Source organism: Triticum urartu, chromosome 6A, assembly GCF_056163025.1.
Source record: "Triticum urartu cultivar PI428250 chromosome 6A, HENAU_Tu73, whole genome shotgun sequence".
Classification (NCBI taxonomy): Eukaryota; Viridiplantae; Streptophyta; class Magnoliopsida; order Poales; family Poaceae; genus Triticum; species Triticum urartu.
The window spans coordinates 558,465,479-558,488,550 of NC_141878.1; the positions used below are offsets into that span (position 1 = coordinate 558,465,479).

Consider the following 23,072-nt stretch of genomic DNA (forward strand, 5'->3'; position numbering starts at 1 on the left):
TGTGTGAATCTCGCAGTCGAGTCTTACCGACGACATGGCAGTTATGCGGTAGTGAGTGCTGATCCACGGATCCACCTACCCGTCCTACGTACCTCTGGCAACCCCAGCGGTCAACACTGTGCCATAAACGCTCTGTCCGTGGGAATGTGTCACGGAAATTTACACAAGCACCTAGTGCATGCATACGTAGGAATGTTTCGTCCTCGCAGAATCCATGTCGCCACGACCCAAGTTGGAGTAGCACACAAGATGACACAACGGAAATACTTCACAGATGATACAGCGCTGAACGACACTCGGACGATGGCTAATCCAGCCGTTAGCTGCTGCTTTAGCTTTGTCTATGGATGGCTTGATATGCATGTCGTGCATATATCGTCGGGTAAATGTTGTTCATGTAGCAGTGCTCATGGCACAACCCAGCTTGATGAAATGCAATTATCAAGCGGCCGCCGCTCTCACGGTCACGGGCGCGCGCCCAATGCAAAAGACAAACGAATCGCGTGTTGCTCTGTGTCTGTGAGCTCGCAGTACATATATTTTTGGGTCGCTTCATCCAATCCCAGCTCTGCTCCAGAACGCACCCACACTCCACTGACCACTACTCTGGAGAATCAGGGGGAGTGAGAAACCATGAAGCCTCTCGCCGCTCTGCTCGTCTCCAGCCTCCACATCCATTGCCTTTGCCTACTACTCCGGGGAGCACATGCCACGGCGACGGCGCCGGGAGCCCACCACAAGTACAACGCGACGGTGTACAACGCCTCGGCAGCGCGGTGCGCGGACTGCGACGGCGGGGGAGACGGCGCCGCGGCCGGCGCGGCGCTGGGCGGCCTCGGCGCGTGGGCGGAGGCGGCGGAGTTCCTCTACTACCACAACGCGGTGCGGATGGCGCGGTGGGAGCTGCCGCTGGCGTGGTCGCCGCGGCTGGAGTCGTACGCGCGGTCGTGGGCGTCGCAGCGCCGGGCGGACTGCGCGCTGCGGCACTCGTTCCCGGAGGGCCAGTTCGCGCTGGGCGAGAACATCTTCTGGGGCGGCGCCGGCGCGGCGTGGCGGCCCGGGGATGCCGTGAAGGACTGGGCGGCGGAGGGCGTGGACTACTCGTACGCCGCCAACGCGTGCGCGCCCGGCCGGGAGTGCGGCCACTACACGCAGATCGTGTGGCGCCGCACCGCCTACGTCGGCTGCGCGCGCGTCGTCTGCGACGACGGCGGCGTCTTCATCACCTGCAACTACTACCCGCCGGGGAACGTCGTCGGGGAGCGGCCCTACTGACCCGGCCCGCCGGCGAGCTGCGGCGCGACATTCTAGGAGCATATACTACTGCCATATGACACTGGCCTCAGCGCTGTCTGTCATGGCAGTGCTGTTCCTGTCGAGACTCTAGGAGCATATTGTAAACTACTCCAATTTGAGAGCAGATAATGATAGTGTCACCGTCGTGACTGAATTGAGTGTGACAAATAGAGATGGATGTACGTAACTCAATGTCATTGCTGTGACTGAATGAGCTGAAATTTTTAGACTTGGATCACTGAATTGGAAGTCGTCGTAATCTGCAGGTGGCAGGAGGGAACTGATTTAAGCTGTAGCATAACTGAACATTACAGAATGGCAAATGTTGCCATAATCAGAAGTTGAGTGAAGATTGGCTTTGTAATCTTCATTGCTTGTTTAGACTCTCAACTTAGATAGAGAACTGATTTCAACTGTAACATAACTGAACATTACAGAATGGCAAAGTGTTGCCATAGGCAGAAGTTGACTGAGTGAAGCAAGGATTGGCCTTGTAATCTTCATTGCGGATATTTGTCTTTCTAAATATCTAGAAAGACAAATATTTAGGAACGGAGGGAGTTGAACACAATTGTTATTACCAACATATAGGCTGCCTGTGCATGTGCATCATCATTCCCCAACTCCTCCCCAAACCGCGATCTAACTTTGTTTATCTATTTTTTCTTAGCCATGTGCGTCTCATCGAGCCAAGTTATTTGTCGTTTTGATTTTTTCGCTCCAACCTCCATTTTTTTAGGCTACATTAATCAAAGAGTCTTTTGGTGGACTAACATTTGTGGGAACTGTACATGGATATACTTGTAATTGCTTGTACATGCATTGTTTTTTATTTTCAGTTTGCTTACCAAGGATGTTAACATTGTTGTCTACAACACGGTGCATTCTAGAAAGTTGGCTGCTCAATCTGAAAATTTTGTGGGACATAAATCCATAGCGAAGCACTGCATTCATATTTGTTTCTTTTATCATATTGATTACCTTGTTGTCCTATATTGTTCCACTATGTGCTTCTCGTGCCCATCACTTTAACACATATTATGAAGGTAATGACTTGATATTCATCAAACCAAGATACGAGCATGAGCACACAATGTACCAGTTTTATCAAGTTGTCGGCAGCTGCATGCAAGTATTTGCTTCGAAGGGTCAACGGTAACTCTATAGTCATGGACAATAAGTGCTTACCCTTGTAAATCTCTCAATCATGTTCTCTGGTCCCTTAAATTGGAGAACAAGCATTATGAATGCCAAGGATAATCAACCTAATAACCAGTCATCAAACTAATCCCACAAGATTATCAAGATAAGGAACATGGACAAACACATCTTACCAACCCCTTACATCTCCCATGCCCAGGGGAATTACTCGCAGATGAGAGGTAAATAATAACAAAACACATAGATCAAATAAAAGGAATCATCTCGGTTTTATGGTAGTTTGTCACGAAGATGAATGATTAACCATATTAGGATCTCTAGGTCAAAGTATGAATACAGTTTATGAACCTTAAGCTTATAAGTTGGAATCTTTCTCTAATGGTGGTGTTGTCGGTCATGTAATGGAGGATGTCGGTGTAAAGGAACCGGAATGGATAAGGGTGGAGCGATTCTCACCTGGATCTCTCTTCCTCTACTCTGGTCGTTGTCTTTGCCTCCCCCGTTGTTCTGTTGTGTGTCTCCTAGCTACGGAAGTTGCTAGTTTAGATGAGGGGAAGGCGACGGCTCTTAGTACGACCAACTATACAAGCAGTCACGCTCATATGACGTGTCTTCTTCTCTTATATTGACGTGATATGCAGTTTGTTCCTAAGAGAAAAATATATATTTCCCCCTCAATCACCCAAGTATGGTTTTATATCCTTCTAGAAGTATCTGGTCCTGAAAATCAATCAAGAATACGAGGTTTCTCTAGTTTCGATAAATATTCGTCTGTGAAGAGGAAAAACCCTTGGTTAAACCAAGCTAAATACCCTCGAAAAATAGTATATAAAATAGAGTCACCACTCTCCTAGGCCTATCTCAATTTGGGAGGAAATTGAGAGTATAAGATAAGAAGATGGCGACGACATGCGTGGAGGGAGCTTTTCAGGCAGTTCTTGCCCTCCTCTCACGATGGGCAACCATTGCCTCGAGTCATGGAGCATTGGAGGTATCTGGTGCTTCACATTGTCCCCTTCCCCCTAGATCAGCATCACTAACGAGCTCAGCATAGGACACCACCGGACCACCCCTCAGCCTCTTTTGGCCCAGATCGACACCGCCATGTCGCGCCAGGTTGCCCTTGCCCCTTTGTCTGTAGCACGTCACTGCTCTGACATGACACACTCCCACCTAGGTCGTCCTCGCCCCCACCCACCTATGGCATGTCGTGGCTCCGACATGGCACACTCCTGCCTAGGTCGAGCTATGACCCCCTTTGTTGTTATCTCATCCGCTGGGAATTGTTATTGTTGCATCAATATTGTTCTCTCTTGTAAAACATGGCCACACAATACAATTTATGTAGAAGCAGTAGCATGAGATGATGTGATGTGATAGACTTGTTCGTGTCGTACACATTTTCCTTGTACATTTTATCTCGTTGGTGTTGATTTTGTTCAAGTAAACTCCATTTCCATTTAAGGATACTATTGGTTTTCAATTTATTATTTTAGTGTATTTGCTGCATGATTTTCACACGTTAACTCGTATTTTAGCAGAGCGATAGCACATAACTTTACACGTGTCATTCTTTCACCACAGTTAAGAATACCATCACTAGTGCAGAACCGGGCAATAGCACCGGTTCGTAAGGGGCTTTAGTGCCGGTTCGGTAACCGGCACTAAATTGTGGGCACTAAAGCCCCCCCCCCTTTAGTACCGGTTCAGCACGAACCGGTGCTAAAGGGCAAACACGTGGCACGAGCCAGCTCCGTGGGCGCGTAGGACATTAGTACCGGTTGGTAACACCAATCGGTACTAAATGTTTTGGTGTGTTTTGGTTTTTTTACTTTAATTATGTATTTTCAATTTAATTTAGTGATTGTTTTACATTATAATGAGTTGTTAAATCATTAGGTGATTAGTTTGACTGGATGCGTGTGGATCCTAGCTAAGTCATCAAGTATATGTCATATCCATATTATATATACTTGATCACCTACTTAAGTGATCGAGGTAATATGGATATGGCATATATATACTTGATCACTTAGCTAGAATCCATCCAGTTGAAACTAATATGCAATTTCTTTCATAAATGATATAATAACTCATCATCATCATCATCATCATATTAATTAATATAAAAACTCTTGCATCATATATATCATCACCAACGGTTTTCATAGCAAAGATATCATCGAGTTCAACATGGTAATGATATTATAAGCGTTCATAACATCACAAAAGCAAATCACTGTTTGAGATTAAGTTCAGGACGAAGAACACGGACATGAGAGTACAAGTACTAAGAGCATGAACTAGCTAATTAATCACTCATGATGCTCTCTCTCAGGTAAAATAGCATAGAACATGTATAGCTTTGCTGATTCATCATATTGGAGCATGCAGATGAACCTATCTCCTAATCGTGGGTTGCGCTTCTGATTGCCGTCCCCTAGTACTTCTCTGTGATCGTTCACAATTTTGCTCCAGTCTTTTACTATTAAGCATTCCTCGCTATTAGAAATCCTGAATGCACTAAAGTGCATTGTAGGATATCTTGGCCGTAAGCTAACAATATTCATGGTACCTTTAGTCTCGATCCAATCAGGCACAACATTCATCGGGAGTCCCTGTTGAAGAACATCGTATAGTAACATACTTAGCAATGAAGTTTAGCTTAAAAAAATAATGTATGCAAAAGATGCACTGAGAAGAAATAGTAGAAATCTTACCATCTTTCCTAAATATATGTGACCGTAGTTCAGTACGAACACTATTGGTCGCACGTTTTGAGTACTAACATTTCTAAGTGCAGTAAAGAAATTTGTCTTGACAGCATCAAGATCCTCAAGCCATGAAACATAATGACTTGTCTCCTCGCAGTTTAGTTCAGCCCCGGAACAGTGGATGGTCCTGTCTACCAAGCGCCGGACATGTTTGCTTGACTGGAAGTAAGCTGTCAATATTAATTGAGATCCATTAATTATTCAACTGGTTCAAATAATCTCATATCGAAGACATAAATATGGTTGAGAAACTTACATAATGGTAGAACTGGAGGCGTCTGCACATCGACCCAGATGTCTCTATTACCTTCAATATCATCTTCCGGACGAATATCAAAGGTGATAACCATATCAGGCTTAAATGCATAAGCCTTGCATAGTGCTTGCCAAGTTTTGCATTCAAAATAGGTGTATGTGTCTGCATTGTATAATTTGACGTTGAAGGTATAACCATGCTCGGTCTTCAAGTAAACTCTTTTTACCTCCATAGTTTCGTTAGGACTGAAACCTATCTTATCCAAGACAAAAAATCTTGCATGGCAGGGGATACGCTATTAAAATAGTGAAAAATTAAAATTAAAAGGTGAAGCAAAATGAAGCATAAGTCATGCTTAATTACGAAAAAAGACTTGTCGTTGTGACTTACTGTATCCACTTCGAAGTTCTCATCCAGCTTGATGCTGAAGCGTCTATGATCAACTAGAAAATTTTGGCCGCACATGCCGCGCTGGTCTTCGCAGTATTCACACATAATAAAATCGTGTTCGTCGTCACACGACATTCCTATGTTCATAGGTGAAACATTAAACACTTATTAGTTCTATTAATTCAACAAATTCTGTTAATTCAACTAGTTCAACTAAGCACTTACGAAGAATATACCTAATTAATTAAACTAAATCAACTAACTAGTTCAACTAATTAATTGAACTAATTCATCTAATATCTAACATATATGTTCATATATAGGTGAAACATTAAACACTTACTAGTTCTATTAATTCAACTAAATAAACTAGTTCTATTAATTCAACTAAGAATTTACTAAAAATAAACTAGTTCTATTAATTTCTTACTAAAATAAAGTAGGTAGTTCTTGTTGGAAATATGCCCTAGAGGCAATAATAAATTGGTTATTATTATATTTCCTTGTTCATGATAATCGTTTATTATCCATGCTAGAATTGTATTGATAGGAAACTCAGAAACATGTGTGGATACATAGACAACACCGTGTCCCTAGTAAGCCTCTAGTTGACTAGCTCGTTGATCAATAGATGGTTACGGTTTCCTGACCATGGACATTGGATGTCATTGATAACGGGATCACATCATCAGGAGAATGATGTGATGGGCAAGACCCAATCCTAAGCCTAGCACAAGATCATGTAGTTCGTATGCTAAAGCTTTTCTAATGTCAAGTATCATTTCCTTAGACCATGAGATTGTGCAACTCCCGGATACCGTAGGAGTGCTTTGGGTGTGCCAAACGTCACAACGTAACTGGGTGACTATAAAGATGCACTACGGGTATCTCCGAAAGTGTCTGTTGGGTTGGCACGAATCAAGACTGGGATTTGTCACTCCGTGTAAACGGAGAGGTATCTCTGGGCCCACTCGGTAGGACATCATCATAACGGGCACAATGTGATCAAGGAGTTGATCACGGGATGATGTGTTACGAAACGAGTAAAGAGACTTGCCGGTAACGAGATTGAACAAGGTATCGGGATACCGACGATCGAATCTCGGGCAAGTATCGTACCGCTAGACAAAGGGAATTGTATACGGGATTGATTAAGTCCTTGACATCGTGGTTCATCCGATGAGATCATTGTGGAACATGTGGGAGCCAACATGGGTATCCAGATCCCGCTGTTGGTTATTGACCGGAGAACGTCTCGGTCATGTCTGCATGTCTCCCGAACCCGTAGGGTCTACACACTTAAGGTTCGGTGACGCTAGGGTTATAGAGATATTAGTATGCGGTAACCCGAAAGTTGTTCGGAGTCCCGGATGAGATCCCGGACGTCACGAGGAGTTCCGGAATGGTCCGGAGGTAAAGAATTATATATAGGAAGTGCTATTTCGGCCATCGGGACAAGTTTCGGGGTCACCGGTACACCGGAAGGGTCCTGGGGGTCCACCGGGTGGGGCCACCTGCCCCGGGGGGCCACATGGGCTGTAGGGGGTGCGCCTTGGCCTATATGGGCCAAGGGCACCAGCCCCAAGAGGCCCATGCGCCAAGAATCAAGGGAGAGGAAGAGTCCTAAAGGGGGAAGGCACCTTCGAGGTGCCTTGGGGAGGAGGGACTCCTCCCTGGCCGCACCCTTCCTTGGAGGAAGGGCCAAGGCTGCGCCTCCCCCTCTCCCTTGGCCCTATATATAGTGGGGGGAAGGGAGGGCAGCCCAACCTAAGCCCTGGCGCCTCCCTCTCCCTCCCATGACACATCTCCCTCCTCCCGCAGCGCTTGGCGAAGCCCTGTTGGAATCCCGCTACTTCCACCACCACGCCGTCATGCTGCTGGATCTCTATCAACCTCTTCTTCCCCCTTGCTGGATCAAGAAGGAGGAGACGTCGCTGCTCCGTACGTGTGTTGAACGCGGAGGTGCTGTCCGTTCGGCGCTAGGATCATCGGTGATTTGGATCACGACGAGTACGACTCCATCAACCCCGTTCTCTTGAACGCTTCCGCGCGCGATCTACAAGGGTATGTAGATCCACTCCTCCCTCGTTGCTAGATGACTCCATATATAGATCTTGGTGACACGTAGGAAAATTTTGAATTTATGCTACGTTCCCCAACAGTTCTATATAGTAATATTTTGATTAGATCATCAAATCTCATATACCTAAATTTTCTTACTAAAAATAAACTTGTTCTATTAATTTTCATACTAAAAATAAACTAGTTATATTAATTCAACTAGTTCAAATAATCTCATATATATACCTAATTAATATCTAGCTATACTAATTCAACTAGTTCAACTTGTTCTAATTCATGTAAAATATATTTGACATTAATATTTAACATCTTTTCCATATAATTCATCTAACCATTAACATTCTAATATTATTATCTACGTAATTTATCTAACATTAATCTAAACAACAGAAAATAGAAAATAAGTAAAAATTAACAATGTGTGTGTGTATGTGTGTGTGTGTGTACGTACGACCGGGGGACGGCGGCGTACGGGCGGCGGCGGGCGACGACGAGGGGACGGGCGCGGCGGGCGAGAGGCGGCGGCGACATACGGGCGCGGCGGGGGCGACGGGTCGGGCGGTGACGGCGACGGGCGGCGGGGGCGGCGAGGGCGGCGCGCGATGGGGCGACGGGCGCGCGGCGAAGAAGTTTGGATCGAGAAGAACTACTGGTGGTCGATGAACTGATTTTTTCGTAGGTTCCATATATATAGGAGGGGTCTTTAGTGCCGGTTGGAGCCACCAACCGGTACTAAAGGCCAATTTTCGCCAGGCCAAGGGGCGGGAAACGGCCCCTTTAGTACCGGTTCGTGCCACGAACCGGTACTAAAGACCCCCCCTTTAGTACCGGTTGGAGCCACCAACCGGTACTAAAGGTTGTGCGCTGCCTTGCACAATGTTTAGTCCCACCTCGTCGAGCGAAGGGCAGCCGCACTGGTTTATAAACCCAGCCGCGGCTGCTCCTTCGAGCTTCTCTATATAGCAGGCTTCTGGGCCTTATTAACTAGGGCGCGCTGCCCTGTGAGCCTACTGGCCCTTCTGGGCCTGCATTTGCACACCCTAGGTCTGGCAGGCCCACTGGGCAGCGCGCTAACAAATTTTTTATATAGTTTTTTATTTTCTGCATTATTTATTTTTCTTCTATTTATTTTTGAGTAGTTTTTTATATAGTTTTTTCTTTTCTGCATTATTTATTTTTGAGTAATTTTTTGTATAGTTTTTTATTTTCTGCATTATTTCTTTTATTCTATTTATTTTCTTCTGGAAATTGAATGCTGCATACTGAACAATTAGGTAAATGACCGAAAACAACAAATGATGTCAGAACATGTTGGAAATTGATGACGTCGCTTTGAATGCTGCATACTGAACACAAAAGAAGTCCGGAGTTCAAATAAGTTTAAAAACATTGAAGTGGCCGTGTAACAGATGAGTTCTCGTCCGAAACCCTGATACTCCGAAAGAGTATGTCCAGTTTGTACACGAAGTGCGTCCAGTTTTTGCCGTAACCCTCTCTACTCTTTCGCGCATGCTATGCGGGTGATATGATGATACCATGCCAAGTTTCAACATTTTCAGGATTCATTTTGTAGTGATTTTCAATTTCACGGTCATTTAGCTTTCTAAACATTTAGGTAAATGACCGAAAAACAATAAATGATGTCAGAACATGTTGGAAATTGATGACGTCGCTTTGAATGCTGCATACTGAACACAAAAGAAGTCCGGAGTTCAAATAAGTTTAAAAAACATTGAAGTGGCCGTGTAACAGATGAGTTCTCGTCCGAAACCCTGATACTCCGAAAGAGTATGTCCAGTTTGTACACGAAGTGCGTCCAGTTTTTGCCGTGACCCTCTCTACTCTTTCGCGCATGCTATGCGGGTGATATGATGATACCAATGCCAAGTTTCAACATTTTCAGGATTCATTTTGTAGTGATTTTCAATTTCATGGTCATTTAGCTCTCTAAACAATTAAGTAAATGACCGAAAAACAACAAATGATGTCAGAACATGTTGGAAATTGATGACGTCGCTTTGAATGCTGCATACTGAACACAAAAGAAGTCTGGAGTTCAAATAAGTTTAAAAAACATTGAAGTAGCCGTGTAACAGATGAGTTCTCGTCTGAAACCCTGATACTCCGAAAGAGTTTTTCCAGTTTGTACACGAAGTGCGTCCAGTTTTTGCCGTGACCCTCTCTAGTCTTTCGCGCATGCTATGCGGGTGATATGATGATACCATGCCAAGTTTCAACAGTTTCAGGATTCATTTTGTAGTGATTTTTAATTTCACGGTCATTTAGCTCTCTAAACAATTAGGTAAATGACCGAAAAACAACAAATGATGTCAGAACATGTTGGAAATTGATGACGTCGCTTTGAATGCTGCATACTGAACACAAAAGAAGTCCGGAGTTCAAATAAGTTATTAAAAATAAAAAAAGAGATGCAATGCTGGTTAATTTGCTTCAAGTCATTCGGTATAGTGTAGACTGCACTGCACATAGCTCAGTGCAATCTATGCTATTCCACAAGGCTTGAAGCTAATCAACATGTAGGTGAGCATTGCAACTCTTCGTCATTGTCTGTGCACTCACAGCTTATAAACCGCTCATACTGCCTCTCTCTTGGCGAGGTGGGACTAAAAATCAGCTTACAAAGAAACTCTAGTACCGGTTCATGGCATGAACCGGTACTAAAGGTCTTCGTGGGGGCCCCAGACTGACCATAGCCTGACACAGCCTCATTAGTACCGGTTCGTGGCATGAACCGGTACTAAAGGTTACCCACGAACCGGTACTAATGATGCCCGCCCGCCTAGCCGTTGGAACCGGCACTAATGGTTACATTAGTGCCGGCTCAAATTCAAACCGGCACTAATGTGCTTCACATTTGACCCTTTTTCTACTAGTGCATGACTTCAAAAAACAGTTTTTTTAGTGAACCGCAAAAGGAGAGTTAAGAATATTATCAATGTTAGCACAACATGAAAAATCCTATTTCCCGCTCATTTTGGGATATACTTAGTTTTTTAGGGGTGGGACATACTAACTACTTAGTTTTTTTAGCGAAACTTATCTTTTTTTAGTGAAACTTACTACTTAGTTTTTTAGGAATCTCAACGCTTTATTACTCTAACTTCACAATGTTTGGGATACTTAGTTTTTTTAGGCAAAACACACATTGCAATAAATCATACAAAACACACACTCATTGCAGGGATACTTAGTAAATCATACAACACACACACTCATTGCAGTGTTCTTTAGGTAATGGGCCGGCCCATGTATGCACACCTCTCGGCCCTTGTGGTGTTGTTTCCCGGTTTGGGGAAGGTTCCACCTGGTTTTGAGAAGGTTCCGACCATTTTCTTCTTCTTTTCATTTACTAGCCAATGTGTACGTGCAATGCACGTTTTTTATGTGAATAGTTTAGATCAATACACGTTAATTTGGAAGTATATTAAGTGCATGCGGATATTAAATAGGATATTATTTGCGTGTTATTATGTGATTATCACTATATTTGGCATGAAATTAACTGCATGCTAAACGTGTTGAGCGCTCGATATTGAAGCAATCTAGGTCGTTGGATTGATATGATTTGATGGCGGAGATTAATTGGATCTGCCCCTTTGTGTATTTTTATGTTGGTATAGATATAGATATAGATGTGTTTTCTCTCCTAGGTTATTGATTCACAAAAAAAGGTTATTAGGTTTCTTTTCTGTTTTATTATTTTTTTCATTTTCAGTTTACTTTTTCCTTCTTTCATTTTTTATATTTCCATCTTCAATATTTTCTTTCTCCTTTTATATGTTTTAAATGAATGAAAATTTTATAAAGTTTGTGAACATATTTCAAATTAGTAAACGTATTTCAAATTTGCGAATTTTTTTAAATTCATGAACATTTTTAAAATTTGCATACAATTTTTAAAATTGTGACCATTTTCAAAGCCATGTTTTAGAAAAATGCCAATATGTTTTATTTCAAGAACATTTCCAAAACGCGGGAAGATTTTTGAAATTGTGAATATGTTTTACAATTCATGAACAAATTTTAAAATCCATGAACATTTTTAAAATCTGTGTTTTTTCACAACCTTTTCAAAACTAACAAAAAACAGATAGCCGTTTTTTCCAGATGAGCCAGCAGCAAAGGAGCGAGCGAGTGGGAGCTTTGTGAGTCATGGGCCAATGCGCATTTTGGCGGCAATTCGCCACTAAAGGTGCTCCTGTTGCAACACAATCAGATTCACTAATTGGGCCACACCATGAAATCCTAAATGATATTGAGCTGAGAAATGAGAAGGGCCACTGAACCGGATTAGCATTGAATGTGTATAACCAATTCCACTGTCAGCCTAGAAAAAACCAATTCCACTGTCAGCAAGACAGATTTAGGACATGATGTTGCGTTCTAGTTAAAGAGATGGCCTGGTCAGAGCAGGGAGCAACTAGTTAACGAGCGCTCCTTCGGGAGCCTCGCAACGATCAGCGCCACTTGGCGTGCTCTCAGCCATTTGCCACGTGTCGCGCTCTGGACGCTCCCTTCGGATTTTGTTTTTTTATTTTTCCGCACGTGTTTTCGTCTTTTGAAACGGTTTTTTTTCCGGGGTTTTCGACGTTTTGGTTTTTCCCCGGTCTTTCTTAGCTTTTCGATCAAAAAAAATTTTTATGCGCGAAAAAACGCGTTTTTTTTTCCTTTCGCGAAAGTCACGGTTTTCTTCCGCGAGAGGCACATTTGTGCTTTAGCAAGAGTCACGGCTGTGCCTTTCGAAAACAAAAAAAACGCGTTTTCTATTTTTTCTTTCTTTCGCGAGAGTCACGGTTTTGCTTCCGCGAAAGGCACGGTTGTACTTTCGCGAGAGTCACAGCCGTGCCTCTCGGAAAGGGAAAACAGAACGCGTTTTTTGTTTATTTTTCTTTCGGGAGAGTCACAGTTTTGCTTTCGCGAGAGGCACGGTTGTGCTTTCGCGAAAGTCACGGCCGTGCCTCTCGGAAAGGGAAAAAATACGCGTTTTCTATTTTTTTTCTTTCGCAAGAGTCGCGGTTTTGCTTTCGCGAGAGATACGGTTGTGCTTTCGTGAGAGTCACGGCCGTGCCTCTCGAAAACGAAAAAAATGCGTTTTCTATTTTTTTTCCTTCCACGAGAGGTACGGTTGTGATTTCGCGAGAGGCACGGACGTGCCTCTTTTGGAATGAAAAAAAAAACATGCTTCCGGTCCGGTTTTTTTGCCCGGTTTTTTTATCCGGTTTTTTCGTGAAAAAAAAGTTCGTCAAAACCTATCAACATGGGATCTAGTTTTAAAGATCTCGACGCGATGAATCCAACGGTGAAAACGGTTCGAGATTTGAACGCACGGTTTAAGAGATAAAACATTTTGAATAAACAGATCTACGAAAAAAGGGAAAACTCCCAAGTTGCGACAAGTGGCGCGCTGCATGTGCACCACTTGTCGCGACCTGGGAAAGTGGAGTGCTCTTTGCAATGAGTACTCCTTAATTAGTGATTTCAGGTCAGAGCATCTATTGTCGGACTTAGTAAATCTGACTCATAATCTCAAAAAAAGCAAATTTGACTCATAATCTAAAAAAAAGCAAATCTAACTTATAAATGCTCGCAAACGCACCCAATCAGTGACCGGACGTGTCTATTTTGAGCCTCTATTTGTTTGTTCACACATCTACACTTCTTATTTTCTATCTCATATGTCCGATCATTTGCATGTGATTGGTGATCGAAGAGAAGAGAAAGAAAGAAAATAAAGAATAAACAAAGAGAAAAAGGTGGTCCGGGTGGGCCGCGTCCTCCGTGACGGACTGACCGGCCACGTCGGCGAGCCTTTATATCCTTTCTACATATTTATGCTCAATACTGAAAGTTCGCGGATAGCCCGAACGATTAGAAATAATATGAGAGTTCCGATTCCACGCTCTTGTCCGGGCATTAACCAGGCGTTTTCGCAGACGTTTGAGGAGAATTTAAAATATTCAGATGTAGATGCTCTCACATGCGCCATAGGGCGCAACCCGGTCATCGCATGCGCCATGAGCGCAACGCGGTGATCTAGCATCGCTTTCATCCGTTCTGTCCGCGGCTATTATGCAAACAACGCTCAAGTTGCCTACCCAAGGGAAAAGGGGAGAGGCAGCCTACCCAAAACGGAATTATTTAGTACTACATGGGTGGACGAGCACTTACCGTATATGGAATAAGCCTCTGGTCCGAAAACCGACCGCGCGGCCAGGTTCGTGACCGTACACGCACGCATGCATGCAAACAATATTAATGCTCGAATTGCAACCACTCCTGCTCCTCCTCTATATATTCAACTGTCCTCCTCTGATCGGGAGCAAAGCAGCGATCAGGCTTACTGCTTAATGGCAGTCATGAGGATGGAGCATGACTTCCATATGGCCGAAGGAGAAGACGACAACAGCTACGCCAAGAACTCAAGGCTTCAGGTCTCATACTGTATATCTTCTCACAGTCCTAATTTGATTGCTGGATTCAGCTGCAATTGCTCATAAAGATTTCCCTTCCCGTTTATCTTAGGAAAATGCCTTGGTTGAGACTAAGCCGGCTCTCCAGGAGGCCGTGACACAAGTGTACGCGGCTCTCCCCCATCCAACAATGACCATTGTTGACCTGGGCTGCTCTTCGGGCGAGAACACGCTCTTCTTCGTCTCCAATGTGATCAAAGCGGTCGCCGACCATCTTGAGAAGCTCGGTGGCCGTACCGCTGAGCTCCAGTTCTTTCTCAATGATTTACCAGGAAATGACTTCAACCGCGTCTTTCGATCGGTTCAACGATTCAAGAACTCGATTGGTGGTATGTGTCGTCGCAAGGGAGAGGAGATACCTGCTTTCTTCATCGCCGGGTTGCCGAGCTCCTACTACAGGAGGCTTCTGCCTCGCAGCAGTGTTCACCTCTTTCACTCGTCGTATTGCCTGCATTGGCGCTCTCGGGTACCACCACTAACAAACACACGGCTTATTCACATATCTTGCTGCTAGAAAAAGGACTGCTTGCATTTTTTTTACCTTTAGTCATCTACATTGCTCCACTTAATAATACGCAAAAGTTGGTCAATTGATGGAGCCAAGTTGACTGCTCAAAATAATGTCAATTTACATAAGAATCTCTATAAAAAAATGCTACATGCTATACACAGCTTCCCCATGGATTAGAGGGCAAGAAAAGACCATATCTCAACAAAGGAAACATCTACATTGCGATGACTACCCCACCATCGGTGGTAAAAATGTACCAAGAGGAGTTTGAGAAGGACATGTTGTTGTTCCTCCGTCTGCGACATGAAGAACTAGTTGCAGGCGGACAGATGATGCTCACATTTCTAGGGAGGAAACATGGTGATGCCTACAGCGGAGGTCTCTGCCGTCTACTCGGGCTACTTTCACGGTCTGTGCAATCACTTGTTGACGAGGTACGCGAGGATATAGTATATTTGTGGCATTTATATTTCAAAACTCTAAACTGTTACTAAAGCATACTGGTAATTACAGGGCCTCGTGGAGAAGGAAAAGCTCGACTCCTTTAATCTACCTTTGTACGGCCCATCAATGGAAGAAGTCAAAGCAATCGTCGATCAAAGCCAGCAGTTTCGCATGAATCATATCAAGCTGTTCGAGACCAACTGGGATCCTTACGACGATTCGGAAGGCAATGATGTGCGTGACAGTGTCCAAAGTGGCATAAATGTCTCCAAGACCTTGAGGGCAGTGATGGAGCCCCTGTTTGCAAGCCATTTCGGCGAATCCGTCCTCGACGAGCTCTTCAAGAAATTTGCATACAACGTCGAGGTGCACCTAAAGAAGGAGAAGACCAAGTACTCTGTCATTACTCTGTCGTTAACAAGAATATGAGGCCTATGTGATCGTTTCATGTGTGCTTGCAATTTATGTATTTACCAGCTCCCCTGATAATAAAATTATGTTTTATCTACATGATGCATCTACTTGGACACCCAACTCAGGTACTTCCACAACAAAGTCTTTTTTTTGGATTCTCGTATTTCTTTTACCTTAAAGAACGTTGGAGTCACTATGGAAAGAATGATGTTGATGTGGGTTTGCCAGTCGGGGTGTTCAAACATATGGAGATAAACCGTTTAAAGGTTTATCCTATATGTCCGAGCACCCTACCTAACCCCGATATTGAGGAGGAGAAGGAGGTAGATGCTGCATAAGATGGTACGCTTCTCTCCCATTTAGTTGGTGAGATCATGGAGGTTGGATTGGATGAAGCAAGATATGGGTCCATGTATTTGTAACTTGCTAGCGTCTTCATGTAAATCTAAGTTCCATTCTTCGAAAAAAGAAAAAGAAAACTGCACAAGAAGGCTAAGGTCACAAACCCCACACGGGTTTCGACACAAAAGGCATGTTTTGAAATAGCATCGATCTTTTAGACTTGGCTGACATAAACATGTTGGTGATTGTGTGCATGAACATAGGTTGGATTTTGTGACGATTTCCATGGCTGGCATACAAGACTTCCTTGAGTATGTCCTCGAGCATCCGTCGAGTGGTTTCTATTACACATGGCATTGTCTACTGCACCGTGGAAGGACTGGAAGAATCTTGCTTGGAATACAGACCACGACCATGGACTTGTTAACCTTTTCGATTGGTTAAATTCAGATCAAATCTGACCCCCGAAATAGAGCTTACAATTCCACACAAAGCGTGTTGACAGTCTACGGACCTGCTCAAGACAAGAATAAATCTGACTTTCTATGAGAATTGGTTAGCCTAGCAAAGGATAACCCTCACCCCTTACTTATTTGGTGGAGGCTTTAATATCATGGAGGTGTGTTGGCCAAACAGACTAAAAAATTCAGCTTATTCAGTCACAAATGATCTTCCATACTCAATTGAAAGTAAGGTCTTTTAGACTTTGGTCTCTGAATTGAAAGTAGCTGTAATCTGTAGGCGGCAAAAGGGAACTAATTTAAACTGTAAGATAACTGAACATTACAGAATGGCAAAATGTTGCCATAAACAGAACTTGAGTGAAGATTAGCCTTGTAATCTTCACTTCTTGTTTAGACTCTCAAGTTGATATTTTGCCTGCCCTTCCTACTCATCATACTTGCGGATCGATCAATCTTCAGAAGTTTGGCCTTTGTAATCTTCATTGCTTACCTATAAGAAAAATGAACATGCATATAAGTTGCACTTTGGCATTGTTTATATTCTGCTTGTGTCTGCCCCGCCAATGATTGGCGCGTCAAAATATAGCCAGACTAGGCCAACACACCTTGCCATGCCAGTATTGAAAGAGGAAACCCAAATAAGCATTGGGAGCCAAATTACTGGTGTCTATCCAAACAGACAACCAACGCTCGGTCAATGCCAATTTTTTGGCTGGCACCTCTAGACTCTAAAGCAAACAAAACCATAAGTATGATGAGCAGGAAGGTGTGGTAAAATACCAACTCCCTCTAATGGTATAAAATCTTCACCCGCAGAAAGGGGTAAAATCTTAATAATAAAGAAAAAAATAAGTCTACAATAGAAGCGGACTTTTATAGGGTGAAAAATAGAAAAACAACATGGGCGTTGGATCTCCGACGGATGGCTTTGGTCAGCCAGGAGAGAACTGGTGGGGGCTTTTCATATATAGCTGTTTGTCGGGGTGGTGGAGCCAAGTTGACAGCTCAAAATAATGTCAATTTTCATATTTACTGTTTATCGGGCGGTTTTGTGGTGGTCAAACCCGGTCAACGTGCTCAAAATCTGGTTTAGGACCAAACTTATCCGGTTTTGATACTTGAGGGACCAAATACATACCAAAAAATCTTTAGGGACCAAGTCTATACTTTGTGGGAACTTGAGGGACCAAAAACATACTTTTCTCCAAAATGGTATACACGTTACATGCAGCTTCCCAATGGGTTAGAGGGCAAGAAAAGTCCGTACCTGAACGAAGGAAACATCGACATTGCGGTGACTACCCCACCCTCCGTGGTGAAAATGTATCAAGAGCAGTTTGAGAAGGACATGTTGTTGTTCCTCCGGCTGCGACACGAAGAACTAGTTGGAGGCCGACAGATGATGCTCACATTTCTGGGGAGAAAACATGGCGATGCCTACAAAGGAGGTCTCTACACAAGGATATAGCATATTTGTCGGGTGTAATACTTAAAATTTTTAAGTAATAAAACGCCCTTATAAAAAATAGCATTTTCTGGTAATTAATTCAGGACTCAAATTTGTCGCTAAAGCATACTGGTAATGACAGGGCCTCGTGGAGAAAGAAAAGCTAGACTCCTTTAATCTACCTTTGTACGGCCCATCGATGGAAGAAGTCAAAGCAATCGTTGAGAAAAGCCAACAGTTTCGCATGAATCATATCAAGCTGTTTGAGACCAACTGGGATCCTTATGACAATTCGGAAGGCAATGATGTGCACGACAGTGTCCAAAGTGGCATAAATGTATCCAAGACCTTGAGGGCAGTGATGGAGCCCCTGTTTGCAAGCCATTTCGGCGAATCTGTCCTCGATGAGCTCTTCAAGAAATTTGCATACAATGTCAAGGTGCACCTAGACACGGAGAAGACCAAGTACTCCGTCATTACTCTATTGTTAACAAGGATTTGAGGCATATGTGATTGTTTCATGTTTGCTTGTAATTTATGTATTTACCAGCTCCCTTGATAATAAAATTATGTTCTATCTACATGATGCATCTATGTGGACACCCAGACATGTACTTCCACAACTAAATCTTTTCTTTCCTTTTTGGATTCTCGTATTTCTTTTACCTTAAACAATGTTGGAGTCACTATGGAAAGAATGATGTTGTTGTGGGTTTGCCGATCAGGGTGTTCAAACATATGAAGATAAACCGTTTAAAGATTTATCCTATATGTCTGAGCACCCCACGTAACCCCGATATTGAGGAGGAGGCGGATACTCCATATGATGGTACACTTCTCTCCCATTTAGTTGGTGAGGTCACGGAGGTTGTTTCGATGAAGCAAGACATGGTCCATGTATTTGTAACTTCACAATGTCTTCATGTAAATCTAAGTTCCATTCTTTAAAAAAATAAACAAAAACTACACAAGAAGGCTAAGTGAAAGATCGTGGATGTCGCCTAGAGGGGGGTGAATAGGCGTTTTAAAATAATTACGGTTTAGACTCGAACAAATGCGGAATAAACCTAGCGGTTAATTTGTCAAGCACAAAACCTAAAATGGCTAGGCTCACCTATGTGCACCAACAACTTATACTAAGCAAGATAAACAATTATGTGATAGCAAGATAAACAACTATGTGATAGCAAGATATATAACAAGAAACAATATTGCTCTCACAAAGTAAAGTGTATAAGTAAAGGGCTCGGGTAAGAGATAACCGAGGCACGCGGAGACGACGATGTATCTCGAAGTTCACACCCTTGCGGATGCTAATCTCCGTTTGGAGCGGTGTGGAGGCACAATGCTCCCCAAGAAGTCACTAAGGCCATCGTAATCTCCTCACGCCCTCGCACAAATGCAAGAAGCCGTGATTCCACTAAGGGACCCTTGAGGACGGTCACCAAATCCGTACAAATGGAAATCCTTGGGGGCGGTCACCGAACCCGTACAAATTGATCGGGGCAATCTCCACAGACTAATTGGAGACCCCAACGCTTGCCCGGAGCTTTACACCACAATGATTGAGCTCCGAATACCACCAAGGTTGGGGCTGCCTCCACAACTTAATTGGAGGCCCTCAACGACACCACGAAGCTTCACCACAATGGAATATGGCTCCGCGGTGACCTCAACCGTCTAGGGCACCCAAGCACCCAAGAGGAACAAGCTCAAGGATACTAAGCACCCAAGAGTAATAAGCTTCTCAACTTGTAACTTCCACGTATCACCGTGAAGAACTCAAACCGATGCACCAAATGCAGTGGCAAGGGCACACAGAGTGCCCAAGTCCTTCTCTCCGAAATCCCACCAAAGCAACAAATGCTAGGGAGGAAAATGAAAGGAAGAACAAAGAAGAGAACACGAAGAACTCCAAGATCTAGATCCAAGTGGTTCCCTTCACATAGAGGAGAAAGTGATTGGTGAAAATGTGGATCTAGATCTCCTCTCTCTTTTTCCTTAAAAACTAGCAAGAATCCATGAAGGGATTGAGAGTTAGCAAGCTCGAAGAAGATCAACAATGGGGGAAGAACACGAGCTAAAGAGATAAGGTTCATTGGGGAAGAAGACCCTCTTTTATAGGAGGAGAAAAATCCAACCGTTATGTGCTCAGCCCGCACACGAGCGGTACTACCGCTCGGGCGGAAGAAGCAGGGAAATGGAGCAACAAAACATAAACCTTGGGGCAGTAGTAAGTGGTACTACCGCTCACCCTAGCGGTACTACCGCTGGAGGAGCAGAACACATGACCAAATGAGGCAGGGCAGAGCAGAGTACGACGGCAGTAATGCAGTAGCGGTGCTACCGCTCGACCGGAGCGGTACTACCGCTTATAGGCGGTACTACCGTGCCTTACTGCCGTGCAACTTCTGCTAAACCCGACACGAAAAGTGCAGGACCCAAAATCGAGGCGATAGTAGTAGAGCGGTACTGGAGCGGTACTACCGCTACCGACCACGGTACTACCACAGGGAGAAAACCCAAAACTGCCATAACTTCTTCATGAGAGCTCCGAACTGAGCAAACTGGAGCTTGTTGGATAGAGGAAGACGAGTAGCATCAAAACAACGGCTAGTTATAGTAAGAAGATGCAGGGGAGGTATGCCAACAAATAGAGGAGTGAAACCTCCAAGCGAGAAGAACCGGCATAACCTCCAATATCGAAAACATCATAGAAGATGCGAGTGAACTCCGTTTTGATGAACTCGAGCATGTCACCAAGATGACCATAAGCTCCAAAACTCACAAAGAGAAGAACCAAACAAGAACTAATAAAGATGATGCAAGGATGCAATGGTTTGAGCTCTCTATGAATGATACGATCAAGCTACTCATCGAGAGCCTCCCTTGATAGTACGACAATCGAACCTAAAACCCGGTCTCCCAACTATCACCGTGAGACCAGTAAAATAGAAAACCTATCAAGGGCAAACCTTTGACTTGCACATGGTCCACTTGAGCTAGATGAAGACGATCTTGACTCCCTCAAGTTGGACCACCTTTCTTGATTGTGTTGGCTCAATGAAGACTAAATGATTGCTTCCCTATACTCCACTATGGGTGAGCCACTCTTCGGCACATCTTCACAAAGTCCATTAACACCACAATGAATGGCAAGCTTCAAGCACTTGATCTCTTCGTGATGCTTCACTTGAACTTGCACACGACAATCTTGATGATGATCACCACTTGATGTCATCCTCTCCATGGGTTGAGTGATATCTTCCACTTGACGCAAGCCCATGAACACGTACCTAACCCCACATAGAACTCTCAATAGACCATGGGTTAGTACACAAAAGCGCAATGGACAATACTTACCATACCATGGGATCACTTGATCCCTCTCGGTACATCTTCTACGCTTTGTGAGTTGATCAACTTGATTCACTCTTGACTTAGTCTCGATCAACCTTGAATCTTTCCAACTCTCTTCATTTGGATGATGTCTTGAAGGTAAACATGAATGATCACACAATCTTCTTCTTCAAGACATGCTTGCAATAAGCTCAACACTCACATGACCAATCTTACAATAATTCCTTAATAGCACCTTGATCGACTCATAAACTCCTTGAAAGCAACACATGGACTTCAAGAAATGCCTATGGACAAATCCTTCAAATATAACTCAAGGCAACCATTAGTCCATAGTGATTGCCATCAATTACCAAAACCAAACATGGGGGCACCGCATGTTCTTTCACTAAGGTCACAAACCCCACATGGGTTTCGACACAAAAGGCATGTTTTGACATATCATTAGATCTTTTAGACTTGGCTGACATAAACATGTCAGTGATTGTGTGTGTGAACTTAGGTTGGATTTTATGATGCTTTCCACGGCTGGCATACGAGACATCCTTGAGTATGTCCTCGAGCATTCGTCGGGTGGTTTCTACTACATATGGCATTGTCTACCGCCGCGTGGAAGGACGGGAAGAACCTTACTTGGAATACAGACCACGGCCATGGACTTGCTAGCTTTTTTATTGGTGAATTTCGAATCAAATCTGACCTCCGAAATAGAGCCTACAATTTCACACAAAGCCTGTTGGCAGTCTATGGGCCTTCCCAAGACGAGAATAAATCTGACTTTCTATGGGAATTGGTTAACCTAGCAAAGGATAACCCTCACCCCATGCTTATTTGGGGGAGGCTTTAAAATCGTGAGGTACCAACAAGAGAAAAATGACGGCCCCTTTGCCACTTACTAGCTTTTTTCATTGAGCGTTGTAATCAACAGTTTGAATTTAAGGGAAGATAGTATGTCAAGCCGGTAGTACACAATCTTTTCCTTCCGACATATGAGAATCTTGATAAGGTACTCATGGATACCAAATGGGAATTGCAATTTCCTATGGTAACCGTGTGTGCACTAGAGCGCATCGAGAACTTTTAGACCATGCACACATCATTCTTGATTCTAAATCTACTAGCCGACCTCCGCTCGCCAATCCTTTCGTTACAACGGGAGGGCTTTGCAGACATAACTAAGAATGTATGAGAGAGACCCTTCGTTGGTAGTTCATCGATGTAGAGATTAGATTTTAAAATAAGGGCTACAAGGAAATTCCTGTTTGGATGGGCGAAACACACCAATGACATGTACAAAAAAGAGAAGCAACATCTTGCCACCATTATCGACGACCTTGATAAGATTGCTGTGACTCACACTTTGTCTCGAGAAAAAGTTTGATATGAAAAATTTAATCTGATGAAAAAATCGCACATCTATTGCAAGAGGAGATCGAATGGTACCAAAGATTCAAGGTCGATTTCATTTTTGGAGCGAGATAACAATACACGATACTTCCAAATGATCGCCAATGGGCAGTGTTGACGTATAATGTGCTGCCTAGTCTCTTCCATCAGATTGGTCTTTTGGTTAAATTGGCTAGAGCATGCACTTCTACATGGTATCAGAGCCAAGATGTCTTGAGTTCAAGACCCGGCTG

General features: G+C 43.6%; 1 protein-coding gene and 2 pseudogenes across 1 annotated transcript; all 3 read left to right on the plus strand.

Annotated features, from left to right (window-relative positions):
* Positions 1-471: 471 nt before the first annotated feature.
* Positions 472-1,666, plus strand: LOC125512750 (pathogenesis-related protein PRB1-3 pseudogene; annotated as a pseudogene).
* Positions 1,667-14,290: 12,624 nt separating this feature from the next.
* LOC125515024 (anthranilate O-methyltransferase 2-like) lies at positions 14,291-15,913 on the plus strand. The gene is made up of 4 exons (XM_048680437.2): positions 14,291-14,411; positions 14,503-14,916; positions 15,123-15,395; positions 15,475-15,913. The coding sequence occupies exons 1-4, from the start codon at positions 14,328-14,330 to the stop codon at positions 15,832-15,834; spliced, it is 1,131 nt and encodes a 376-aa protein (XP_048536394.2). The 5' UTR covers positions 14,291-14,327; the 3' UTR covers positions 15,835-15,913.
* A 1,937-nt stretch (positions 15,914-17,850) lies between these two features.
* On the plus strand, positions 17,851-18,574 carry LOC125516935 (anthranilate O-methyltransferase 1 pseudogene; annotated as a pseudogene).
* Positions 18,575-23,072: the final 4,498 nt, after the last annotated feature.